We start from the raw sequence: 27,870 nt of genomic DNA on the forward strand, positions 1-27,870 counted from the left end.
ATCTAACTTATTCTCAATACTCAATACCTCAGTGGCCTCCTTCAATTCTTCCAAATTTGTTGACACACCCGGATCAATGATTTGCAGAGGTAAACAATCTGACACTTCATTTTCACCAAAACCCACAGAAAAATCAGCTGCATCCCTTGCAAGCACAATCTCCCTAGGAAAGCTTGAAAGCTCCTTACTAGAGAAAGTATTAACCTCCTGACCCGATACTCCGAAACCCATCGACCCAGCTCGCAGAAACTCCAGAAACTGATCGGAAAAAGGAGTTCCGATCCATCTCGGCACAAAATCGAGAATTACTAACCTCTTAGCTTCAGAAATCAACCCACCCGACAACTCAATATGACCCAACAAACTGTTCCGACCAGAACTGAGCCTGAAACCCAGCTTCGGAAGAATCCCGGTGCACCCAAGCTCTTCCACCGGCGAAACCCATTGCTGAGGAACATTCAAAACTGCTTCTGCCAGCTTTTGTACCGGATCCTCTGAGGGCAGCACCTTCGCCGGCTCCAGCGAGAGGCATGTCGGAGCTAAGGGTGGTGAACCCAGCTCACGAGTGGCCTTGACCACTTCCGCTACCGGTATCGGCAAGGTGGGATGCTGGGTGATCCAGCTCGGGCTCACCTGGACGCAAGACCCACTCCCGCCGTGGACTTCCGGTACCGATATGGGTGAGCTCGAGCTCAAGTCAGCCACCGGAGCCATCGCCGTCCTCCGTGTCGGTAGAAGATCAATCGCCGAGCTCGCAGGTGGCACACTAACACTCATACCATCTGATGTGGAGCTCGGGCCTGATGTGTTTGCTTGAGCCTTACCACCTTCCACAAATGGGCCTGTAGAACTTGGGCTGGGTTTATTATTGGACTGCTTGGAGCAAGCCCCTGCCTCAAAAGAAAAAGGGCTAGGCAACAGTGGGCCTAAGCAGCTCTTATCAGCCTAGGCTTCAGAAAACCCATTGTTCATACCCTGAATGCCAACCTGGGCAGAAAGATCATCCCGTGCCACCCACTTTACAGCTTGCTTATCACTCCTAAAACGTTGCCAAGACACCCGCCTCTTGCCAAATTCATTTACTTCCACAGTCAAACCTTTCCTTAACCAACTAGACCTCCTAACTTGACGCTCCCTACCAAAATCAACCTCTTTCAAATTCAAATTATTCAATCTGAATTTATTTTGTTCCGGGTTTTTCTCCTTAACCTTAGCATCTACATTAATACCACGGTGACTCCCCTCCACCCCACCCCCGGCAATCGGAGTAGCCTTATTAGTCGGAACTTCAAAAGCCACCACCTGAATCCCATCTTCATCTCTCGGAGGCGGCATAGTGTTCTCCACTACTTGAATCTTCTCTGTCTCTTTAATGGAGGGCTGGAGCGCATGCTTCCGTCCCTGCATCGACGCTTTTACCGTATCAACAAAAGACCAAGAAGCGTGAACCTCTGAACCCAACTTAGACAATACAGCTTTTGGAACACCCAACGCATAATGAGAAGGTTCAAGCATTCTCCTTAATTCAATACCAAATGCCCTCCAACCTCCTTGTGCCTTGCCTGTAGGAATAATGATCGATCTTCTCATCCCGCCAACTTTTAACTCTGTTACTAACAAATATTGCCCAAACGAGTTAGAGCCCCGTTGCACTGTGTAAGCAATGTCTCCTTCCCTGAGCGTGAAGAAGTGTTTGGGGTTAATCCCAATCACTGTGTGTTCCAAGCTTTGCATTAACCATCGTGCTGCACTCTTACCCATAAAAACTGATTGCATGAAATACTTTCCCCGTTCATAAATCCTAAGGGAAAAAAAGTTCCCCCCTTCCTCAACCACCAATTGAAACAACTTCGATTCAATAAAAAAACTGCGAAACCCACCCATAACAATCCAAGACAGACGTAAAAAATAACCGGGAACAATATTTCTGACTAATTTGAGGTAGCCGGGCCTCTAATAGAGAGAGATATTGTGTAAAAAGTCTTATCTAGCTCTAAGATCTCGATCCACCACAAATCATTCTCAAACTAAACATCAAGACAGTGAATAACAGGTATAACCATATAAGCTTACTTACCTTCTAAAGTTATTGTTTAAGGTTGAATTAAGGTGAGCCAAAAGCACAGGCTCTTTTAAAACAACTTAGCAAAGGTTACGGATTTTTATTTATTATCTCCGATGGCCAATCAAGCTCAATCAAATAAACAATCCAGTTCAAGCTTGTGAGTCTGATAATCAGAAAGCAAGTGAGACCAAGAAATGATTTTTTTTTTTCCTCCAGAGATTCACTAGAATAGTGACAGGGTTAACACAAAAGCTGGAAGAGATGAAAGACACTAACAAACCTTTTTCTTCATCATAACCAGATGGCCATGGCCACCTTGCACAAGTTCAGAAAAGACTTCTCGGAAATGCCTAGCAACACCTTTAAAAGTACGTTCTATTGATTCATCCTTGCGCTGATCTAAAACAGATATAAGTTCTCTAATTTTCTGCAGAATTTCAGAAAAGCATATCTTAAGTTCATATTTTAAACAAAATGTTATATTTAAAGGTTTGTGTATAGAAATTCCAGAATAATACCTCATCACCTGCATCCAGTTCAGCTTGCCTTTTCTGGAGTTCTTCTCGTTGCTCTGTAAAATTTACGTACTGGTCAAGTGCTTTTTTGTTTACATGGCTGAACTGTTGAAGTTGTTCATTGCACCTCTGTAGCATCTTGTGCAATTCTTTGATGCTCCTCCGTTTATACCTGTCATTATCATTTTCAATATAAAGAGTTATTGAAAATTAAGAAAATACAAGTACAGTTAAGAAATATACTGTGATAAAATTTGAGACCTAAAGTATGAAAAAAATATAGACCCAGACATTGATAACATCTATCAGAAAACATTAAAGACAGGAAACTTCAAACTTATGGAAAGTAATAACATCCAGCTAGAAAAATGAAAAAATGAAAAAGAAAAAATACAGAAGTATACATTTCAAAAGCATCTGATGACAATAGACCAATTCCCTGATTTTTATCAAGTACTTCTCTAGTTTAGGAAGAAAAAATCGAAATAACTCTAGACATGAATATCATTCAGAAAACATTAGACACAAAGCAAACTTCGAATCTGAGACAAAATTGAAAAGATCCAGCCAGGAAAAAAAAAAAAAAGAGGTAATACGTTTCAAAAGCATCTGATGACAATGGACCCAATTCCCTGATTTTCTTTGAGTACTCTTCTTGTTTAGCAAGAAGCATATTTCTTTTACTTAATAGCTGTTCTAATTCTTTGGCTTCATCCTGAAGTGTCCTCTCATACTCATCCTCCAAACTCTGCATCAACAAGTGGTGATCTCAGCAGCAGAAAGAGAGAAATTATAACCTTGACCCCTTAACCAACAACAACCAGCATAAGTACCTTTAACTTATTCTTTTCATCTTTTTGCATCCTGAGTTGCTTTGTAAGGTCATCCATACGGTCAGAAACTCCTAAGGAGAAAATTGCAGTCAAAACATGGAACCATACATTAAACTGCAAAATACAAATGTGTTGAATGAAATTCGAAGCCCTCACTTTTAAGCTGCTCCGTGACATCGACAACCAATAATTTAGCATCACTCAATTCCTGCCTCTTCAATTCAGCTTCACCAGGCAAAGTTTCGGTCTCTGCAGACAATATTATGACCTCCAACTCTTGCTTTCGCCTCTTAAGGTTAGTCGTCAGATTGGTCTCAAGCTCCGCTTTTCTTGTTTCAGTCTAATAATTGAAAATCATATACATAAGTACTTAAATTCAAAATTAATAATATATTTCAACAACAATAAAGCTGCCCAGCAGTGGGGAAAAAGAAAAAGAAATTCAAAATGCATTTCTCAAACCTCAATACGGTCTGTCTTGCAAGCAATAAGCTTCTCTTTAAGATCTGCAATTTCAGGGTTCAATCGTGATAAAAGCTCTTTTTCCTCTGGTGTTAAGTGATCAATAAGGTCCGTGCCCATTTCAGCCCGCTTCATTGTCATACTGGCTCTAAGCTGATCAATCTGAGTCCGTACATCTGCAAGTGACTTCTCCTACAAACAATTGACAAGAATTTGAGTGGACAAAACAGAAACATATCAAAGAAAGGCCAAAACACAGTGTTGGTCCCTAAATTTTAGCTAATGAGCGATTTTAGTCCCTATAGTTTAAAGTGATCGCTTCTAGCCCTTAATAAACTTAAAAAAATCACTTTTGGTCCCTAAAAAACTTAAAGTGATCAATTTTAGTCCCAAACAAACTTAAATTGGTCACTTTTCATCCCTAATATGTCTAATGGAGTGACGACGTGTCAATTTTTAGTTTGGTCACATCATCTAAAGAACTAAAAGTGATCACTTCAAACTCCAAGGACTAAAATCGCACATGGGCTATACTTTTTGAACCAAAAGTGTATTTAAGCCAAGAAAAAAAAAAACCACTAATAGAGAATGTTAGCCAAGGCAATATACAAAATAATCAAAAGTAAAATACCTTCTTTTCAAGAGCTTTAGAGATCAATTGTTTCTGCTTATTAGCATTTGTAATGTCCTGTTTAAGCTGTTCTAATTCTGACTTGTCATGAGTCCGCTTGGCGTCAATTTTCTGCTGCTCAGAAACAAGTTCTGTAATCTTCTGGTCGATCTGTAAGACTAGCTAAGCAAAAACAAACGGCGTAGAACACAGGAAACCATTCATAATGAGGAAGAGCACCTACTTTGGAGACTGCCGTCTGTTAATGGTCTATTTTTACCTACGGAAAAAGTTTACCTCAAAGCCATTACATGGCAGTTAAAGAGACCACCCACGTGTACTTTTAGTCACATGAAATTTTGAATAAGTCATGTGACTTGTTTAAACAATACACATGGTTAGTCTTATAAATCGCCACATAGTGGGTTGGATGAGTTTGGAGGAGGAAAACCTTGTCCTTTACTTATTTGAACCTTACAATTTGAGAGCTTTGATTTTTCTAGCAACATTTTCTGAATAAGCTGTCCCAACTAAAATATGCCACTCAATAAGCTCCATCAATATTATTCTTGTAGAAACTTCTCGTGAAACATTACAGTTTTTCAGCCATCGTGATAAACAATGAGATCTCTATATAAAAACCAACATTATAAATAAATTATCACTTGTCTCAAAAGTTTAAATTGTTAGGAAATGGTGAATTTAAGCTTTTAACCATTATTCTAACACTCCCCCTCACACGTGGGCTAATACTTCCCCTTAATAAGTGGGACCGAAATTTTTTTTTTTTTTCAAAATAAGCTAGAGTGGTGACAAGGTTCAAACACAGGACCACCTCTCTGATACCATGATATATCACCACTTGTACCAAATGCCTAAGTTACTAAGAAATTGTGAATTCAATTATTTAACCATTATTCTAACATCAATAATGCACCGGAATTCATCAAAACTTGTATGAAGTACATAGCTATGCAATAAGCTCTTTTTATGTGTATATGTGTTAGGAAAAGACACACATACAAAAACAAGAATGGAACCAATGCAGCTAAAGATAAAAGCGTATGTCAAAAGGATATCTTGAAGCATATTTCTAACTTCTTCTAGTTCTTTTTCCTTCATGTTGATAGATTTTGTATTCTGCACAACTATATTCATAAACTTCAATTTCGAGCGCCTGTAATCATAAAAGCCACCGGTCATACCCCCTTTCTTGCTTACTTGATCACCTGTTATAAGATAAAAATCAAATTGTGTGAAGCCATCAGTGGCTGACCAAAGTTTCTGAAACAATTAATACAGTGCACTTCTATGCCAACCTTCCAAAGTTATGCAGTCCAGACCATCATTGCGAGCAACCCTGGTGGCCACATCCAAATCTCTGCAAATCACTGTCCTAGCAAAAACCTAGGTACAAGGGAATATATAAGATTAAAAGCAACGTCAAAGGACATCCAACAGGAGTCGAGATAATAATATAAACAGTAACAACCCTACAGTGCAATATAATTTTAAATAGATCTTACAGTAAGCCATCTCACATTTGTACTCTTTTTGAAGCAATACAAGGCTAACCTACCAACAATTTTAATTTACTTGAAAGAAGTCTACCCCTTTAGCAAAATCTTTCAAAAGATGTAAAGCCAATAAAATTTCTTAATATCTTTTACCCTTACTATAAGTATAACAATAATATACCAAACAAAGACCACGGGCCACCATCATCTTTCACTGTACACTTGATCAAATCTCATAATTACTATCATAAATGATAAATCTCTCTCTCTCTCTCTCTCTCATACCTGCCAATTGAATACTTGTGTTTAGAGTAATAAAGTGGAATTTCACACACACACACATATTAACCTTTTTACATTTTCCATTTCAACAATAAACCATTAAGTTGCTTCTAAGCACTCAAAATTGTCCAGTTCACTGGCCTCCCAATATCCACTAAAGGTTTAAAACCACCTTTGAAGCTTCTTGTGTAAGTAACTGAGCTTGATTATGAATACTTCAAATTCAAGATGACAGTTATCAAAAAAAGGAACTACACAAACAAATAATCCCCTACAGTAATATTAGCGCATTAATGACTAAATTATTGGTTCACCATATGGTAAAAACCAAAGAAGTTAAAAAGTAACAATATTAGGAATCCATCAGGGAAATTACTAATCTAGCATCGTAACCATGCAGGGATACAAAATGTGTTTCTAACAAGGAACAGAACCCATGGCAGATACAAACCTGTGCAAATGCTGCATGATAATCGGGAGAAAACTTTAGTCTCTTCAACAGGGGTACCACATCAGAACTCTGTGGATAAGACACATGGGGAGCCCTCACCCTGTTCAGAGGTATAAAAGTAACTCTTCCACCCATCGATGAATTAAGTTGTTTAATTATCCTGGTTGATATTTCATCATTTTGGACCACCACATGAAATAAGCTGTTCAGACAAAAACAGATGTCAAATACTTTTTTTTTTTCATTATCGAACGCACACAACATGGAAGGTCCAAAAACTACTAGATATTTTAACCGGTTACCAGGCAAAAACATTACAATAAGATGCAGCTCCAAGAATTAAGAGTCCCCAAAAAGAAATCATATTTACCTGTTTCCAGCAGTAACTTCAACAGCGGTAAAAAACTTTTCATCACAATCAAGCAACTCAATGACCGGACCAAACACCCCACGAATGTTATACTCTTTGCAGATGGACTTAACAGATTTCAGCCCTCTCCTCACATCCTGTGTATTACACAATGGAATAAAAAATTGAGAAGATAGATCTGTCATAACAAAACAACTATGTTATTGTCATAGAATCCATTGCAAAACCAACTATTAAGAGAGAGACAATTATAAGAGATAGATAACATAACTATAAAAAATTAAAAAAAGAGGCTCATGATTAATCCATTGAGGAATATACAAGATGTAAGGCCTCTTAGCCACATTTATGATGAAATGTTGATACATACGGAAACACAACAAATTAATAGACAAATATGCTATTAGCATTTATATTTTTCTTTTAGTTATTAAAATTTAACAAAAAAAATATTTTGAAAGCTTTTGTCACCAACTGCATCCAAAGTTCTGATTTCTCAAACAACAATAAGCTTAAGATAGAATTCTATTATCACCTTTGTGATTTTTTGTACATATCTGTGAAGGGAAAAACAAATTTATATTTCACAATATTTTAAGATAAAGGCTAAGATCACGTAAGTCAACCTTAATTCCAATTAAATTAGGGTCAATTTTATGGATCCTTTTTCAACTATGCAGAGTTGGCCATATATATCCTATTTCTCCATTCTATTCTATCCAAATATATATTGCATCCTTGTTCAATACATCTATTCATATTATTTTAGGCCCTTCTCCACCTTTCTTCGCTACTTTGACTCAAATTAGATCAGCCTTTCTCACTAGAGCATTAAGCATTCTCTGCAACGCATAACCAAAACATCTTAAACTACTCTATCTCATCCCTTTCTCAATAGAGCCACTCCACCTTTAAACAGATGAGTTCATCTATTATTTTCACACCTATAATTTACCATTTTCATTTCCACTACACTTGTATTAGGAATGTCTTACTTCTTACCAACCAAACACTTTGTATCATTTTTCATTTCCACTACACAATGTTCATTTCTTTCAATAAAAGTCTTATTACCTATTAAAAATAAAAAATAAAGCATCATTGATCTAATGGCAATTCTATATAAATTTTCCTTTCACTTTAGAAACCCAGCCCTTATCTAATGGACCATATTTATTTCAATCTCCTGGTCGGAAATTAAATTGATTCCACACAAAAAAAAAAAAAAAAAAAAAATTCTATTCATTGTGAAAATACTATTTGGTTTACTAGTTCAAAAATGTAGTATTTCTCATTCACCATGGAATAGAAGTTAGAGCCTATATATATATATATATATATTAGGAAATACTGTGAAGAGTTTGGTGGCTTTGGTCCAGGTGGTCCTCTCACATTGACAAAGGAGAAGACTCTTAGAGAAACAATTCTTTTGGGGTTATAAGATACCCACATGTTTGAAAAGAGTTTGGCTATTGTTTGAGTGAGAAAGCACCACTGGATGTGTTGGGACTATGAAATGTGCGCCTTATTTGTGAGTTTGTTAGTTGGTATTGAGAGTTTAATTTGGGTATAATTGGATTTGGGTTAGCTTTTATTTATACAAGGTTTTGAATATGTGTGTTTGTGAGTGTTGCAGCATTGTTAAAAGCGCACTTAAGCTCAAAGCTCGAAGCCCCAAGGTTCAAGTGCTTTTTGCCTCAAAAGCTAGGCTCATTCAAAGATGTGCGCTATAGGTGCACTTTTTTGCGCTTTTTCAAAAAGCTCAGAGCACGCTTTTTGGAGCTTTTTTATATTCTCAAAAAAATAAACCAAAACTGAATTAAAACTATAGGATCTTGACATTATTGATATAAACCAGTGATTTTGCATATTTTTAGTGTAACTTACTTATCAAAAAAAAAAAAAATTTGAGTGTAACTTGTCTACAATAGTTTTGAGTATAACTTATCACAAAACTCTTTTCATAAAACTCTTGTCTACAATATATGTTCTCACTAGATAAACTCCCATCCCGTTTTAAAATTGCGTACTGGGAATTGAATAAAATCCAATTTTCAAAGTGTACATACCTACCACAACATAACCATGAAACATAACTTTGTAAAATGCATGGTGAATCATATCATATTTATACCACTCAACAACATAATTGTAAGCACTTATCAAAAAAAAAAACATAATTGTGAGCAACTACCAACACAGATAAAATTTAAGCCTGATACATACACATTTGATTATGCCAATTTTTATAAATCACAAACTCAGTAGTACCAATGTGAAGGTTTCCCTACGCATTTTGACAACCATGTTCAGAAAATTGAGAAATTAAAACAAATTAAAATGAGATTACTCACTCCAGGAGTTGCATGATCAAGGCTCTTTTCTGCCTTCTCAACTTCTATTCTCAGCTTATTGATATCAGAAGAAAGTGCACTTTCTTTGCTCCATAAGTACCTACACAGTTAACCACACTTTAAGCATCTTGGAGTATTTCAATAACCTTGACCAAAAACAAAAGCACATAGATCATACTTTCGCTCATTTTGCAGCTTGTCTCTCTCAGTTTTATGATGACTGAACCCTTCACGTGACTGGGAGATATGGGATTCTAACGTAGCAATTTCAGTTCGGCGAGACTCAATGTAGGCATCCCATTCTGTCAACTCAGCATTAAGCCGGCGAATTTCTTCCTGAAGTTTTTCCTCCTGCTACCAAAAATAACAGATAAGACCCAAAAAAAAGAAGATAAAAGTGACCTATAAACTATACAGAATTTCATTTCAATAAAACTAATTAATGTTGAGAATAAAGGAACTGGAAAATTCAAACACAAGGCTATGCAATAGTTTATGAGTTGGAAGCAAGGTAGTACAGACAAGTCAACTTATGACCATGTATGTGTGGTTTTGATTTCTTCAACCAAACCAAGCATCATTCTCAAAGCAAATAAGCATATTAGTTTTCCAAAAGGAGAAAAGTCAGATGAATGAGACCGCCAACATCAGGGAAATGCAGGAATCAAAATTTTGAGGCATATATTAAAAAAAAAAAGGGGGGGGGGGGGGGTCACGATGGAGGCGAGGGGGTGGTGGTGGTATTCCCATGATAGAGCCAATGAAATCAAATCTCCCAAGCACGGCCAACTTGGAGCCTCAGAAAATGAAGTGCAATCTTCACACCACCTACATTCAACAACTTCATGGAAGTACAGACTCCACTTTATTTTAATGTAGGAGATATGATGACATGGCAATGGCCAAAAATAAAGGGAGCTCTTCTGTGACCAAATTCAGCATGTGCTAATTAGGGCAAGGCTTTGGCCCACATGTGGTAGTTACATGTGCATGTGCTAAAAATTAGGAACGTTGTTAGATATGCCATGTGATTCAATTAATTTCAGCATGTGTTAAATGCGTAGCTATAGTTAGCTTGTAAATGGAATTCCACGTGTTATAAATATGCTATTGCTAGCTAAATATTAGGAGTTTTAGTTGTAGGAGGGTGATGTCATCATGTAACTCCTAGGCTTATAAATAGCCTTGTAAATTGAACAAATTCAATCATAAACTCTCTCTTGAATGCATGGATTATCAACCTCTTGTATCATTTTTATACCATGACAAAGGTGTTAATAGCTTCAATCAAGGCTTTCATCATCATTTAGTAGAGATTCTTGAACAAAATTAATCTCAATCATAAAGAACAAGAGTTAAAAACCTACTGATCCATGACATTCAAGAGCTCTGCCACCAAAAGATACAAAACAGAAACAATACAAACCCCATTAAAGGGTAAGAAATCAAGCTTCGAATGGCTTCATGGTCGGCAAGAAATACTTTATCACAGAGAAAATGGAGTACATGAATCTGGCAGAAGATCCTTTAATGAAGTTTACAAAGACGAAAATAAAGAGAAGAAAGAGTAATACATGTTGAAAAGAATGTTATTGCAACTTCGAATGGTGGAGACAAATTATAACATGTTAAAAAAGGAATTCATCTGTTCAAATTCTTGTGTCCCCAAATTGGAAAGAAAGTGACGTATATCATGGCAAACAGGTCTTCTCTTACTTTCAAGGACTTCACAGAAGCCCATATGCTGCCTTATGTAACTTACATTTTCATTTGCTTGATAATATGAAAAATCTGTGGGGTTCTACAGCTATGTTGTTCCAACATCAACATACTCTATATGCTTTTGATGTAATTCATCATTGCCATTAAAAATGAAAAAGAACAAGTAATTGTTTTCAGATAACAGAATTCTCCGACAGGACCCTTAGATGACCAAAGTGTCAAAGATGGTGTAATTTTCCTTCAATAGTTCTTTTTACTATTCCTAAAGCTGTGGCTGCTAGATTGGAAAGGATTCAGAGGAATTTTCTTTGGGGATCTTCTGAGGGGAGTTTCAAATATCCTTTGGTGGCTTGGGAAAAGGTGTGTTTACCCATCAAGATGGGTGGTTTGGGGATTAGAAGTGTGGTGTCTTTTAATCAAGCTTTATTAGGGAAATGGTTGTGGAGATATGGGCATGAAGATACCCATCTTTGGCGGCGAGTTATCTCCACAAAATATGGTGAGGGCCAAGGGGGGTGGTGCTCTAAAGTGTGCAGGAGGACTCATGGGTGTGGCCTATGGAGAAGCATTAATGAAGGGTGGGAGAGCTTCTCTAAGCATCTGTCTTTCGTAGTGCGTGAAGGCACTCGTATACGCTTTTGGCATGATAGGTGGATTGGTGATAATACTCTAAAAAATCTCTATCCTGATCTCTATATGTGTTCAGCGGTCAAGGATGCTTGTATCTCTGAGGTTTTGTGGATGCCAGATGGGGGTACTGTTAGAGTATGGGATTTAAGGTTCTATAGAGCTTTTGAAGATTGGGAGTTAGCTGCATCTTATTCTCTTCTCCAGCTTATCCAAACTCGCATTCCTCAGGGTGATAGGAGTGATACTCTTTGTTGGCAGTTGAAGGGTGATGGAAATTTTGACACCCGGTCTTATTACCATGCGATTCGGGGTGCTTCGAATTCTTTGTTTCCTTGGAAGGGTGTTTGGAAACCAAAGATTCCTAGGCGAGTGGCGTTCTTTTTGTGGACAGCTACTCATGGTCGGATCCTCACTTTGGACAATCTAATGCTTAGGGGTCGCCCGTTGGCTACTTGGTGTTGTATGTGTTGTTGTGATGGGGAGTCAGTAGACCATCTTCTCCTTCACTGCCCTATTACTCATTCCCTTTGGACTTTTATGCTTCAGGCCTTTGGTATTCATTGGGTGATGCCAGGATCAGTGGCGGGTTTGTTATGTTGTTGGCATCAGTGGCTCGGGAAACATAATTTAGACATCTGGAATTTGGTTCCAGGGTGCTTAATGTGGATTGTGTGGTTGGAACGAAATCGTCGTTCCTTTGAGGATAATGAGAAGACTTTGGACGAGTTAAAAGTTTTATGCCAACGTAGTCTTTGGGAGTGGTCTCGGTGTTGGGGTTTTACTGAATGTTCTTCTCTCTCTGAGTTTATGTTTTCTCTTAGCTTAGTTTCCTAATTTCTTGTTTTGCTGTGTTGTTTGTTTTTTTTTTTTTCTTCTTCTTTTTCATCATCATGAACAACTTGTACTTTTCTTTTCTTTTTTCTCTTTATTAATAAATTTCTGATTACCTATCAAAAATAAAAAATAGTTCTTCACCAAGAAAGATAAATTAAAAGATCCTCATGTTCTATCCATATAAAATATTTAGAAAACACTATGATGTAGTATCCAAAATGGCACTCTAGTTTACTAAAGCAACACTTTACCTGCACCAAATTTGAAGAAAGCACTTTTTGAAGATCATCAATTTCTCTTTGAAGCCATTTGTCACGATTAGCTTTACTCGAAAACTGGGTAGCACGACCTTGTTTCTGATAAAGAATGCTAAGCTGCTTTTCACGCTCCATTATTCTAAGTACATGAGAAACAGTGATTAGGAAAAGATTTAGCAACCAACAGGAAATTTCTCCAAAGCACACAATAAGTTCAATCATTTTGGCTAGACAAGCACATTTGATAAAATATACAAGCATAGATACATCAATATATACATTACTTCCACACCAGAGTTCAGAGGAATAAAAAGGAAGTACAGCATAGGAACAGAAAGAAGAATCACATAAAATAAAAGGGATGAAAGGGAAAAGTCAAATTTTTTACTGACTTTCAAGCACAACTAATCTAAGACCACTGTTTGCCTACTAAAATGCATTAACCAAGCCTATCCAAAAAAATTGCAGTTGGTTTAAACAAAAAAGTGCAACTAAACAGATTTATTTCAGCTATAAGGTATTAGCCAAGCCAAACAAACCAACCTTTGCAAACAGAAGGCACGTTGCCTTAATATATAAATATGTACCATAGATACATACATACATCTACTGAGATAAAATAACAGATAAAATTCTCAATGAAGAAGAAATATTAATAATTAGAAAGTTGGCATACATTATGAAGAGCATGTATATAGAAATCATTCCAGTATCAACTAACTGCCATAGACATACCCCTTTGTTATCTCCTTTTCCTTTATGACTTGATTCTCATAAAAAGGATGTATTTTGTCAAGCTCATCCATTGAGTCTTGAATTTCTTTCTGTAGAATCTCGAGCTGTCTTGTAGCATCCTCCTAAAGCATGCAACTTGCAAGTTTAGCACCAATATTTGCAAAATTGTTATCACACATACACACACACATACCTATTGATCTCTAATCATCTTTAAATTTTGCAAGCATTAAGAGTCTAAGGAAATATTGGTAATACAATGGTGGATTTGTCAAAAACTCATCAAATAGAAAGTTATTAAGTGATATAACATTAACAAGGTGTAACTCTCGTCAATATATATATATATGAACTGATATATACTGTCATTATCCATAACAATACCTTGGCTCGGTTATTTCCATAGATCTTCTCTTGTAAGTCTTTGACATCAAGCTCCAGTTCTGTGTGCTTTGTTATTGCTTCTGTTCGTCGGTTTTCCAAAGCTTCTTTCTCCTTGACTAAACCTTGAACTTCTTTTGTGAGATCTTTCAATGTCTCCTCCAAGTCCTTGGCCTTTTCATGGGCATCCAGCACACTATTATACATCTTCGTTGATGTTTCAGAATATTTATTTCGTGCCTCTTCAACCTGCAATCAAGGTGAAAATTATATAACCTTCAGCTTCAAAGCCACAGCTATACAAGAATAAAACAAAAGTTATTTTGGCCACTATACATTTTCACTTCCTAGTAACCACAATACTATAAGTAAAATATGTTTTCTATTGATTCAAAAATACATGATACACTGTAGAGGATGCACAACACTATGACTTATCTCATTCATGTTGAGTATCAATTTTATAAGCTATGAGACTCAAAATCTAAATTTTTGTCTTATTGTAAAGAATTAGATATATTTTCTGAAAAACTTTCGCACCAAAATACATTAGAACATTGGTGTCCATGGAAAGGAAGTAACACATTCCCCTCCAACTTGCTGCATTGTTGATTCATTGCAGAATAAAATCTGTCACAGTCCACAGACTAATAGATCCTATAGTGATATTTACATTAAGGCTGCTGTAATTTTTTCCCGTTGAAAAGCTCTATTTCCATGTTGATACTCCTGTCCAGAAGGAAAGAGAATTCTAAGTAGACAATGTGCTTGCTTTGTGCTAGTCAGAAAAGGTGGACATTCCTGACCATTCTTTATTCTTCATTTTTATAAAGATACATTTTCTGATTACATTCTCATTAGGATATGCAGTTGAAGAATTAGCACATTATTAATTGAGATGAGGAGAATAAAGTATATTCCTTTCCAATTAAGAAAAAAGAAATGATGCAAACTTCATACATCCAAGCATCTAAATTATCTGACCTCTGCCAGTTTCTGCCGAGCATCATGAACTTCCTTGTCATAAATAGTATATTCTAGAGATTTTCGCAGCTTGTCAAGCTGCTGATATTTTTTAAGTTCCTCTTTCTCTTCATCCAGTTCCTTTAATCTCTCGTCCAAGTACTGAACAACTTGAATTATTTGCTTTCTTTTATTTCCTGATTAACAGGTGAAAAAACAGTTATATATACTTGCATACATACATGCATACATAAAAGAAAAGGAGGGGGAAATAAAAAAGGACTTGCCCGTTTCTTGCATAATTTTCAAACTTTCACGTCGTCTCTCCTCATAAACTCGAGTGCCACCAATTTCTTTCAGTAAATCCAGTCGCTCAGCATCTTTCATCAATGTCAATGATGCTATCTATGTAACAGTCCAGAAATCCCAAAGAGGGATAATAAAAGAGAATAAGTGTGTGCCTGATGAATCATAAAGCAGAAAGAAATGGTAACAACAAAGTTCAATAATAGAAAAATCATGCTCCTACTTTTCCTTGCTGCACAACATAATAAGGATTTGAGCGAGAGAACCCAGCACTTTCCAATAAATTCATAACTTCTGTTTTACTGCAAATCATGTTACCCATGTTAGGCTCATCATTTAAAAGAAAGGGCGCTAGCGAACATAATCATATATGACATAGAATATGGTCTTTTTCAAACAAGATTCAAAACTTACGTGATGTGCTTTCCATCTAAGAAATACTCATCTTTTTTCAAACCAATTGTTCGACGCAAGCGCACTTCCTCCTTATCAACCTGAAAAGTGTTGGAGAAGCATACTAAAGCAGTGAAAAAAATGAGAAAACAACCCATACAATCAAGCATCCAACATCCCTCAGTTCTGGGTGTTCTAGCAAAAACAAAGAAAGAATAGGAGTAGCAGTGATTATAACTATACAAAGTAATATTAAATTGTACAAACAAATCTTTTTTCCTTTTTTTTTTTTTGATTGGCACATGATACAAACAACTATAGCTTAAGTTATCGTATTCGAAAGAGAAAAAATAGAAAGCTCTTGTATACAGGAGCTACTTTCACTGTTTTACATAGTCCACATTAATAACTAAAACTAAAGATAAGAGATAAAAGGAACTTATAAAACCGCAATTGTAATTGTTCCCCAAGACAACCTTATAATTTATCTCATCACTTAAGGGCCTTCAAGTGTACTCTGGTCTGGTGTGTTACATGGATTAGGGTAAATGTATCAGGAGATATAATGTGTCAAGGTATCTGACTCACATTTTTTTGTTTTTTGATAGGTAAGGTATCTGACTCACATAATGTTCAAAACTTGGAATAAACAAGCAAAATTTTTGGGTACGGATACTGGACATGTCATCAAAATAATATAAAACAGTACTGGACAGTGAAAGATTCAATGCTGCTTTTTGGCATGGCATGGTAGGTAATTGAAATTTCAGATTATTAGTCAAGGGCCCCAGTTACTTGAATATTTAAAACTCGTCTTTTTGCCATCTATATCAGAGCTGTAGGTTATTTCTTCATTCATTGAAGCCACAACATAATTTAAGAAGATAAAGCACAGAAAAAGGGGGAAGTGGATTTTAGAAATGAGCTTACTGTATTTGATCATCCCAACTTCCATTAAAATGGGCTTATATAAAATCAAACAGAACAACCCTTTTTCTGTTAATATATTTGTTGATATTTTTTTCTTAACTATTAGTTTTTTCTTTGCATGCCCTTCAATGATGCAAAAATAAAATCACAAAAGAGAGATCAGCTTTCAGAAAATAGTTGGCAGTCCAGTCAACAAAGCAACACTATGCCTAACAAATGCACCAGTTTATCATGTACTAACAAGCAAAAGGTATGAAAAAGAAGGAAAAAAAAAAAATTTAAGCTACCAAGGATTTAAAGAAAACATCAAGGTTTAACATTAACCCCCTCCCCTAAAAAAATATATATCTTTTTGCTACACTAATAAAATTGCTATGGTACAAAGTGTTATATCAATCAAAAAAAAGTTAGGTACAAAGCATTACCGGAATACGATTGTCAGAATTGTCAAACACAATCTCCACAAAAGCAGATAATACTTGGTGTCCAGCACCTTCCTGCATAATAATGATACATAGAATTCATTAAAACATAAACTCAACATGATTTCTAGACAATGAACAAAATATGTAGCGAAGCATACATGGAGCAGTGCATGCCTATCTTCACTGCGCAGGTTCTGGAAGAGATCACTTAATACAAATCGAATCGCTATAAAGATAGACATTTTAAGTACCAAAAAGTAAGTTTTACTATCAGTTTCTTTCCAACAAAAAATCATCAGTCAACAGATAAAAACAAAGTACCCAAAATCAGGTACTCACCATGAAAAAAGTTTGTTTTTCCAGATCCATTGGCACCAACTGCAGAGGACATAGTTCAAATAAACAAAAGCATTTATTGATATTCCAATCACACATAAAACAATGTAATACACACACTTTAATAGATAAGCATCTAGTACTATTAAAAGAAGAAATGCAAATGAATAAAGTACATTTCAAAAGGGAGGACAAAACAATTACTCTATGTTTTATAATGTCTTTCTAAGACTCCTTGCTTCGCATGAAAAACCATCTACTAACTAGATAATAAATCTGGTAAGAACTCAAAATGGTTCTAGAAAGAAACTTTCATTTGAGAAGTTTCTTCAATGATAACACTGACTTTTGTCATCCAATGATAATTAATGCCAATAACTTGGCCTTTGAAGACTTTCTTTACCACTTAATTGTTTATATCAGACATCACACATATTCACAAGCAGTTTAATTCAGTGACTTAGACGCAGATAATAATCACCTTTAAAAAAGACTAAATTATTATGTTTCTCATATAAAACAAAAAATATAATTAAAAAAAAAAAATGTAACAGTGATAAACACACAAACTTCAGAATAAAATCTCACTGAATCATCAATAACAATATTGAACAAGTACAGGGAAACCATTACCAACACAGTTAACTTTCGGACTGAAAGGCTCAGTAGCGACTTGTTCTCTGTAGCTCTTAAACCCCTCGATTATAACCTAAATTTAAAAACCCCAGACATTAAAAAAAAAAACATATACATCTCAAAAATCAAATAAAATGAAAGATTCAAAAGATTCGGGAACAAATAAAAAATAGAGAACAAAATTTCATCTAATTTTCAGTCCTTTGCTCAGACCAGCCAAGAATAATTTACCTGCTTGATATACATGCTGAAATCAGCAGGTTATCCAGCCTCTGCACAAGAATGTGAATGCATAACTATCAGCAGTTGTTAATACACAACTCAAAAACCTCGACCAAGCCTTGTAGATCATAGTTTTTTTTTTTTTGATAAATAAAAATAAGCATACCCAACACAAGATATGAGTTGAAAATTTTATTTCCCATTTCAGTGTTTACTTCACTTGCTACTCGAGGTGAATTCACTCACTAAAAGTCTAAAAGCAACAAACACTGCCCAGTTAAGGACAGTTGAACTATTTTTAGGGCAGATAGTTCAGGTGCCATTCTACCAAACAATCCACAGTACAATCACTGTTCTATCAACATATAACAAACACGCTTTTTCTGGAAACAAAAATTCAAGGGAATTACGGTAATTAAATTCCAAACAAAAAAAACAAACAAAAAACTTAAAGCAACACTTATTTTCTAAAAACCCAAAACCTAGAGCACTTTCCGATTAGAAAGCGAGAAAAAGTGAAAAACACTTCCATAGTGAGAGTGCAAAGCAAACCCTAGCCTACCATGCTGGAAAGTGAAAACCAGAGTCTGTGCGCGAAAATCTGAATTTAAAATTTTAAATTAAAAAACAAACAAAAAAAGGAAGTGAGAGCAGAGTAAATTCTAGGGTTTCAGCAAGTGAAAAATGAAAAATCGAAAACTAAATTATAGCTTGTGAAGTAGGAAAAGAGAGAACTGAGTGGGAAAAAAAGGGAGTTTACCTACTTTACCAGAAGAAGCAGTTGAATTGAAGCGAGAGAGAGAGAGAGAGAGAGAGAGAGAGAAATGGAGGGAGGAGAGTGAAAATCGAAGTGAGTTGACTTGAAATAGAAGGGTGTGTAGTTGTAAGGATGAGTGTTGAACTGTGCCGTGCTGTGCTGTGCACCAACGGCGAACTTTTAGCACTGTATTATGTCCTTTGATTTTTGAAGCACAGCGAGCGAAGTAGCAGAGTGGAAAAAAAAGGGCGGCAAAATAGGAAGTTTTTTCTTTGGCTCCAGATGAAAGAGCCTGAATGAAAATAATCAAAATATCAAATTATGAAGAAGATGAAAATGAAACACGCAATGAAGCGAAGCAAAGGAATTGTTACAACAACGATGAATGATTAATTGATGGGCCTGGGTTGGGTTGGGTTGGGTTGGGTTCGTTGGGGCGGAATGTGCACTGTGCACTGTGCACTGCTCAGTACTCTGTGTTGTTGTGACCAGTTCTGGTGTTTGGTTGTTGGGCTATGCTATTCCACGTTCCGACCAAATTTATAAAAAAAAATTAATTAAATTAAATAAATAAATTTACCCCGCCACATAATTTGTTGCTTGTACTAATTTTCTTTTTGCTCTTTTTCTTTTCCTTCTTTTTGTAAGATTTCTCTCTCTCTCTCTTTTTTCTATGATATGTAATACAAGGTAAGTTTCTTGGATTCCTGTTTCTTGTTACACGCAAATTAGACTAACTTTATACAAATCCAAATAGCTTATAATAGGAGGGATTATTAAGTTTGTAGAGTGCGCCTGAAGTTTTTTTTTTTTTTTTTTTTTTTTCTTATACAAATCCAATAGCTTATAATAAAAGGGATAATTAGGGTATGTTTGGTTAGAAATGAAATAAGAAGGATGGAAAATATATGAGTAAAAATATGTTTTTGTGTTGTTTGGTAAGGAGAAAAATAATGAAAACTCCTGTTCCAACGCAATAACAAAATCGCCTTCAAATTTTAGTGCTTCTCACGAATGTCACCCACCTCCACCTACTTCACCTCACAGTTAACACACCTTAATGTCTTTCTTGCTTTGTTTGTATCTCCTCTGCACAGTCTATGGTAATTCATCTCATCCTTCTCTTTTTTTGTCTTTTTTTTTTTCCTTCTTGTCATTAGTTTCTCTACTTTCCATGGTTGATCTTCCAGATTTGCAAAATGGTCTTTGAGCTGTAATATAGACTAGTGATCGTGTCCAAATTTTTTTTATTGCCCCAATTTTTTTCCACCCAACAACATGTCTAGATTTATATATATATATATATATATATATATATAGGATAGATAATAAGGTCATCCTTCAGCCAGGAAGCCCTAGCAAACCTATCCAAACAAAGTCATGTGTCATCACCAAAACTAATTGGACCATAGAAGACAACAAGAAAAACAAGAGTGTTCAAACTTCTCATGCAACTCATTTTTTGGTGTGAAATTTGAAAATATAACCATTAAATTTTATGTTCTTTATGTTCTTAATATGCATATCAAATTTCGTTCAAATCAGATATTATTTACTATTCAATTAATAAACTTATTTTTTATACACAATTTTAAATTACAAAAACTTGAAATTTTAACATTTTTTTTATGACATAACAATTGATCTTTGATCTTTTTGGAATTTTCCAAGCATGAATGATATAATAATAACATTCAATCCAACGGTTATATTTTCAAATTTTACATTCAATATAAAGATACATGAGAAGTTTGAAGTAGGAGTGTAATCAGTTCAGGTCAGTTGGTGTTGAACGCAGTTTTCGCACCGAACCGAAAATTTTAGTTTTAGTTTTTGAGCACTGAAACCGACTTGTAAGGAAGGGACGTCGAACCGACCAATTGCATTCAGTTTCGTTTCCGTTCAGTCGAGTTTCGATATTTGGAATGTGAGAAACAAAAGCAATTAAAAATTGAAGAAGTTTTTTTGCATCAAATGGACAACAACTAACAAGAAAAGCAAGACCAACACAGACCCTATTTTCAACACAAAATACAAAGCAACACAGCAAAAAACATAAAACACAAACTAAGATTAGGCCACCATCTACAACAAAAGTAGCAACTACAAAGTTTCTTCAAAACAAACATCATGGGATGACACAAAACCCATGGAATCCCAGTACAAGCATGGGTGATTTGGGATGAGAGAAACAAAATCAAGAAGAAGGCATACCATAGCAAGAAACGAAGAGAGAGAATTGGTGCTAGAAGAAATGAGAAAAATAAGATGTAGGGTATGTGGATATCAAAAAAAGAAAAAGATGCAGGGTATGTGTTTGTGAGAGGGAGAGAAAATTGGGTGAGGGGCGGCTAGAAGATGCTAGGGTTATAAGTATATATATAAGACGCTAGGGTTTTAAAAAAAAAATCAAAACTCAAAATGGATAGGTGAAGACTCAAACCTATGAACAAGTGGTCGACACACGCATGCCATTCTACTAAGCTACTCACTCTATTATGTTTTAAACTTACATAAATATCTATATATGGGTTGGTTCGATCAATTTCGGGGTAAAAAATCCAACACCGAACCGTACCAAAACCGAACCAAAAAATTGAACTCGGTTTAGCCGATTTCAGTTGGTTTTTTTGGTTTACCGATTTTTTGCACACCCCTAGTTTGAAGGGAAATTTTGTTCATATTAGATTAGAATATATATAATAATAAAGAAAAATAATATAAGTTTATATGTATGATGTGTTCATTTTTATTTTATAATTTAATGAGTACAAATAAATTATTTCTTACATATTATGTAATAAGGGCATAAGAGTAAATTTATATAAATCACATTTTCTATCCTCTAATTTTTCTCCTCAACCAAAAAAAAGAGTTTTTCATTTCTTTCACTTTTCCACTCCTTCACAAAAACACACATGAAAGAAAACTAAATCTTTTTCTATCTTCCCACCAATTTTCTATCCTCCCCCTTTTACACTCCTCCAACTAAACATACCACTGGCCCTCATTTGGGAGGAGGGAAAGAAATGGAATGAAAATAATAATTTTAAAATATTCTTCATTTCTCTTATTTGGGAGTTTTAATGGAAGGAATGAAAATTCATTCCCTTATTTGGGAGTTTAAGTGAGAGGAAATGAAATGTGTAGGGGAATACTCATTTCCCTATTTTCCCTTAAAACCTCAAATTTTTATTCTCCAAAAATTGAGAGGAATTTAAGGCAATGAAATTAGATTTAATAATTTTTTTACTAAATACTCTCATATATTTAGCCATTTATTTTTAAATAGGGATCTAATAGTAATGATATCATAAAATAATTCCATTAATTTTCCTCTATGTTACTCTCATATAAGATTACTTACCTTCCATTCTTTTCCTTTCATTTATTTTAAAAAATCCAAACAATGTTACTTAATTTCATTCCATTCATTTCCCTTACTTAAATAAATTCAATTTCATTCCCTGATAGAAGGTAAATGAAAGAAATTAGGTTTTGGTGTTGTTTGGTAAGGAGCAAATAATGATAATTTTTTAGTGGGGTCCAGCCTTCCAGGCATTTTCTCTTCTGACCCAACAAAAATTCATCTCTCCAAAATGGAGAGAAAACAAGCATGAAAACTCCTATTCCAGCACAATGACAAAATTGCCCCAAATTTTAATGTTTCTCACGAATGTCACCTACCGCCACCCACTTCACCACATAGTCAACACACCCTAATGTCTTCCTTGATTTGTTTGTATCTCATTCATCTCATCATTCTCTTATTTTTCTTTTTCTTTTTTTCCTTCTTGTTGTTACTCTCACTACTTTCCATGGTTGATCTTCTTCTTCTTTTTTTTTTTTTCCTCTAACTAAGAGAATCTATTGTAATGTATGTCTAGATTTGCAAAATGGTCTTTGAGCTGTAATATAGACCAGTGAACATCTCCAAATTTATATATATGAGATAGATTCAAGTTACACCTGATGTAACTCTTATAAACTTACACATTTTTTACACTGTAGATTTCTAAGAGATCTAATGGTTAAAAAAATATTAAATGCTATTGTTTTCCACCTTACTACCTAATTAATACTACATTCTCCCTCTCTTTCTCTCCCTCCTTATTTATTGCTTTCCACTATTATCATTATCTAACGGGCAATCCTTAATTTATCTAATAAAAAAACTATTATTTAAAATATTTAAATAATATTACTTTAGTTGTCATCTTACTGTAGTGTGCATATATATATACACACCTATTGACATCACTAATTAATCCCGTAATGTTGATAATTTAGCTCTATCTTCTTATACGCATATAAGGTTCTATACAACACAGCTATACCCATTTCGAGCGAACAAGCTAGAGAGTAAAGAGGGATAGCATACTTTAAGACTCCCCAGGAATTCTGAGAGACCAACCAACGAGATCTGGCAGCAATATCTTTTGGGTCAGGTTTCTTTTCTGTGAGTAATCGTCCCTGTACAAAACCATAGAAGCCCACAAAGATTAAGACCAAGTATAAAACATTGAAATACTGAAAAAATCCATTGATGCTCATTTTCCTTCTTTTTTTCTTTTTTTTGTTTTCTTTTTCTTTGATATATGTCCAGACTCTAGGCCTAGAGTGAATACCAAGGAGAAGATGAAGGAGTGCAAAAAGCCTTAGTATTTATAGACAAAATAGGTTGGATCATGTACCCTTTTGTGCATTCTAGAATAGCATATATAAGAAATTAAGCCATTTTGTGGTTGCCAAAAGACACTAGTGTAGTGTTTGTGTTAGGGGTTTTAGTACAAAGAGTACGTAATGCTATATTTTGGAGGGTTTAATGTTGTTTCAAAATTTTGTAAGGTCAGCAAAAAAGTTGAGATAAAGTCTGTGTGGAAGCTTGGCAGTGACTAGGCAATAGAATTCAAGTCCAAAGAAGTTAAGTTGATTTTTATAAGCCCGTAGATTGTTGAAAAAAGGAGAAAAAAAAAAAGTATCCTTAGCCTAGACAAAGTATATTGAATAATTATTTACAAACTATAAATAAGTTCCTTTATTTATTTATTTTAAGGAGCAAGTTGAAAGTCATTTGACTCTTGTTATGGGTAGTTTTGTGAAATTAATGATTATGAGATTATTTTTCAATTTTTTTTGTTAGTTTGTGTTGAAGAAAATACCATATAGTGGATCATCAAAAAAAAAAAATATATATATATATATATTATATAGTGGAAAGCAATAAATAAGGAGAGAGAGAATGCTAGTATTAATTATGTAGTAAGGTGGAAAACATTAGCATTTAATGGTGTTTTTTTAACCGTTAGATCTCTTAGAAATTTTTCGGTGTAAAAAATGTGTAAGTTTATATGAGTTACACCAGGTGTAACTTGAACTTATCTCTCTCTCTCTCTCTCTCTCTCTCTCTCTCTATATATATATATATATATATCAAATTTCATTCAAATCGGATATTATTTATTATTTGATCAATAAACTTATTTTTTATACACAATTTTATATTATAAAAACTTGAAATTTTAACATTTGTTTGATGGCATAGCAATTGATTTTTGATCTTCTTGAAATTTGGTAAGCATGAATAATACAATAAGAACATTCAATCTAACAGTTAGATTTTCAAAATTTATACCCAATATAAAGATATATGAATATGATATCCATAACAAAAAATATATATATATATATAATTTTATATGTATGATATGTTAATTTTTATACTATTTAATTAGTATAAATAAATTATTTCTTACATATTATTTAATAAAGGCATAAGAGTAAATTTATTTAAACTACATTTTCTATCCTCCCATTTTTCTCCTTAACCAAATAAAAGAGTTTTCCATCCCTCCTAATTTTCCACTCCTCCAAACAAACACACAAAAGGGAAAACTAAATATTTTTTATCCTCTCATTTTTTCACTCCTCCAACCAAACATACCCTTAGCCCTCATTTGACAAGCGGGAAATGAATGGAATGGAAATGAATAAAAATAATAATTTTAGAATACTCTTCCCTTTCATTGTTTAGGATATTTAATGGAGGAAATTGAAAATTCATTATTTTATTTGGGATTTTAAGCAAGAGGGAATGGAATAAATAGGAGAAATATTCATTTCTCTATTTTTCCTCCAAACCTCAAATTTTCATTTCCCTTAAAAATTAGGAGAAATTGGAGGGAATGAAATTAGATTTAATAAATTTTTTACTAAAACTCTAAAATACCCTATATATTTATTTTAAAATAGGGGTCTAATAGTAATAATGTCATAAAATTATTCCATTCATTTTCTTCTATATTACTCCCAAACAAGATTACTTACTTTCTATTTCTTTCCATTTATTTATTTTAAAACATCTAAATAAGGTTACTTAATTCAATTTCATTCATTTATTTTTTATTCTTTTCCCTTACTTAAATACGTTCTGTCCCGTTCCATTCCATTCTAATCCTTTATGAACTCTCAAACGAAACCTTAGCACTTATTGGGAGGAGGGAATACAATGGAAAAGAATGAAAATAATATTTTTAGAATATTTCTCATTTCCCTTATTTGAAAGTTTTAATGGAAGAAATAGAAAGTTCATTCCCTCATTTAGGAGTTTAAGTGGGAGGGAATGAAATAGGTAGGAATGAACACTCATTCATCTCTATTCCCTTCAAACCTCAAATTTTCATTCCCCTCAAAATATGGAGGAATTGGAGAGAATGGAATTATATTCAATGAATTTTTTACTAAAACTCCCAAAATACTCCTATATATTCAGCCATTTATTTTAAAATAGAAGTCTAATAGTAATATTGTTGATGTGCATGAAATATATACAATAAAGTACTCACATATCTACATATTTAGCCTTACTTTTATGTTATTTTGTGACTGATTATATAATATCTTTGTGTTGTAGGTAACAAGGGCTTTACATGCAAAGTGGGGCTAGGCCAATTGAATCAAGCCAACTTACATTCAGCCAGGCATGAATTCAAGAAAAGACCAACCCAATTAAATTTAAGTCCAATTGGAGTAAGGAATCAAAGGAAATTTGCACTAAATCCAAGTCCAATTCGGATTAGGATTCCAGATTGCACATCAGTTAGTATTTTTGGCATAACTTTCGGCTCAGATGTCCAATCGAGATGATTAAAGTTGGGCTGGAATGTTAGCTTAAAGGGCTACAACTTTGTAGTTTACCAAAAGTCCAAATTATGACGTTAAATGGACCAAAACTGTCGGTTAAGTGAAGCCTAAAAATCTGGGATTTTCTCCAAGCAGGAATTCAACTTGTAATAAGATTCCTTGACCTATTTAAAGGCTCTTTAGGGCAAAATTCAGGGAGGCTGAGGCTAGTGCTAGGGCTGAGGGCTGAATGTGTAGAGAGTTGCGGCTACTTCTTCCATGACAGTTAGTTTTATTTTATTTGTCTAGTTTAATGTTTAGTATTTTATTTTTGTGTTTTCTTTCAATTACTATGTGTAGCTAAATTTATAATTAAGGTTGAGGATGAAACCTTATTAAGGATTATCAGTAATATTTATGTAATTTGATTTTTCCCACAATAGTTGTTCTTTAATGATTTAAATTGTTATTACTTCGTATCAATTGACTAAGATGAGATTCTAGATATGAGTTCAATCATGTTTTTCTCATGATTTAGGATTTGTCTTAATTAATTGAATGCTTGGTTTATTAATTTTTGATTACAAAATTGGATATCACTTGTAATTTGTTTGTCAATGGATACAATTTATGATTTGATTTTTAGAATTAGATATATCTTGTGATTTGTTTGGCTACGGATACAATTGATGATTTGATTTTATACTTAAGAAGCGAAGAAGAACATGCTTTTGATTTTTAAAATAAGGATTTTAATGATGATATTTTCCATGATAGCAAGATTGATTTCTAGATTATCATGCAGTGGTTGGAAAAAATTAATGATCATAAATATATGCTGATATGATTTACAAGGCGGATTTCAAAACCTTAATTCCTTTCTCTTGATTGTTTACATCTTTTTATTGCTTCATATCTTTTACTTAGTTTAACTATTTGCTTAATTTTATTATTTGTTTAGTATATTTAATTGCAAAACAACCAATTTTTATTAAACTAGATTAGGATTAATTTGGTTAAGGTTTAATTAATTTTCTTACGTTCATACAAGTCCCTGTGGGTTCGACCTCGTTCTTGTCTAACTATACTTCGGTACGGTTCGTACACTTGCGAGTATTTTAAAATTTCACAACAATAAAATGATTCCATTCATTTCCCTATTTGTTACTCCCAAACAAGGTTACTTACATTCCATTCATTTTCATTTCATTACATTCTTTTATTTTTAAACATTCAAACAAAGTTACTTAATTTCGTTCCATTCATTTTCCTTATTTAAATACATTTCATTCCTTTATGATTATTCATTTCCATTTCATTCTATTCACTTATGAACTCCTAAACGAAGGCTTAGAGCTTATCTAGGAGGAATAAAATGAATGGAATAGAAGAGAATGAAAAGAATAATTTTAGAATATTCATTTCTTCCATTGTTTGGGAGTTTTAATGAGGGAACAAAATGTCCCTTGTTTGGAAGTTCAGGTGGGACGAAATGAAATGGGTAAGAGGGAACACTCATTCCTCTCTATTCCCTCAAACCTCAAATTTTCATTTCTCCTAAAATCGGGAGGAATTGAAGGATATTGGATTAGAGATTAATGAAATTTTTACTGAAATTCCTAAAATACCCATATATTTAGCCCTAATTTTAAAATAGAGGTCTAGTAGTAAGGTCAAAATGGTCAAATACCATATTTGGCTGAAATATTTAGCAATCTATTATTATTATTTGCGAAATATTTAACAATTTACCACTATTTTG

The 27,870-nt window shown here is 34.2% G+C and overlaps 1 protein-coding gene across 1 annotated transcript in view; it reads right to left on the reverse strand.

Moving 5' to 3' along the window:
- Positions 1-19,387, reverse strand: part of LOC115981984 (structural maintenance of chromosomes protein 3) — a 28,246-nt gene extending 8,859 nt beyond the window's left edge. The window contains exons 1-26 of the mRNA XM_031104454.1: positions 18,990-19,387; positions 18,239-18,279; positions 18,005-18,080; positions 17,375-17,413; positions 17,194-17,261; positions 17,036-17,107; positions 15,702-15,781; positions 15,511-15,589; positions 15,269-15,386; positions 15,003-15,178; positions 14,022-14,267; positions 13,638-13,759; positions 12,897-13,041; positions 9,638-9,810; positions 9,460-9,559; positions 7,106-7,242; positions 6,736-6,937; positions 5,805-5,892; positions 5,565-5,714; positions 4,507-4,658; positions 3,876-4,067; positions 3,570-3,753; positions 3,414-3,484; positions 3,177-3,328; positions 2,584-2,752; positions 2,346-2,492 (exon numbers count right to left, since the gene is read on the reverse strand). Of these exons, the coding sequence (XP_030960314.1) occupies positions 2,346-2,492; positions 2,584-2,752; positions 3,177-3,328; positions 3,414-3,484; positions 3,570-3,753; positions 3,876-4,067; positions 4,507-4,658; positions 5,565-5,714; positions 5,805-5,892; positions 6,736-6,937; positions 7,106-7,242; positions 9,460-9,559; positions 9,638-9,810; positions 12,897-13,041; positions 13,638-13,759; positions 14,022-14,267; positions 15,003-15,178; positions 15,269-15,386; positions 15,511-15,589; positions 15,702-15,781; positions 17,036-17,107; positions 17,194-17,261; positions 17,375-17,413; positions 18,005-18,080; positions 18,239-18,253 (3,153 nt within the window). The 5' untranslated portion in view covers positions 18,254-18,279; positions 18,990-19,387. The remainder of the gene's footprint in view (positions 1-2,345; positions 2,493-2,583; positions 2,753-3,176; positions 3,329-3,413; positions 3,485-3,569; positions 3,754-3,875; positions 4,068-4,506; positions 4,659-5,564; positions 5,715-5,804; positions 5,893-6,735; positions 6,938-7,105; positions 7,243-9,459; positions 9,560-9,637; positions 9,811-12,896; positions 13,042-13,637; positions 13,760-14,021; positions 14,268-15,002; positions 15,179-15,268; positions 15,387-15,510; positions 15,590-15,701; positions 15,782-17,035; positions 17,108-17,193; positions 17,262-17,374; positions 17,414-18,004; positions 18,081-18,238; positions 18,280-18,989) is intronic.
- Positions 19,388-27,870: the final 8,483 nt, after the last annotated feature.

The sequence above is a fragment of the Quercus lobata genome, chromosome 1 (genome assembly GCF_001633185.2).
Source record: "Quercus lobata isolate SW786 chromosome 1, ValleyOak3.0 Primary Assembly, whole genome shotgun sequence".
NCBI lineage: Eukaryota > Viridiplantae > Streptophyta > Magnoliopsida > Fagales > Fagaceae > Quercus > Quercus lobata.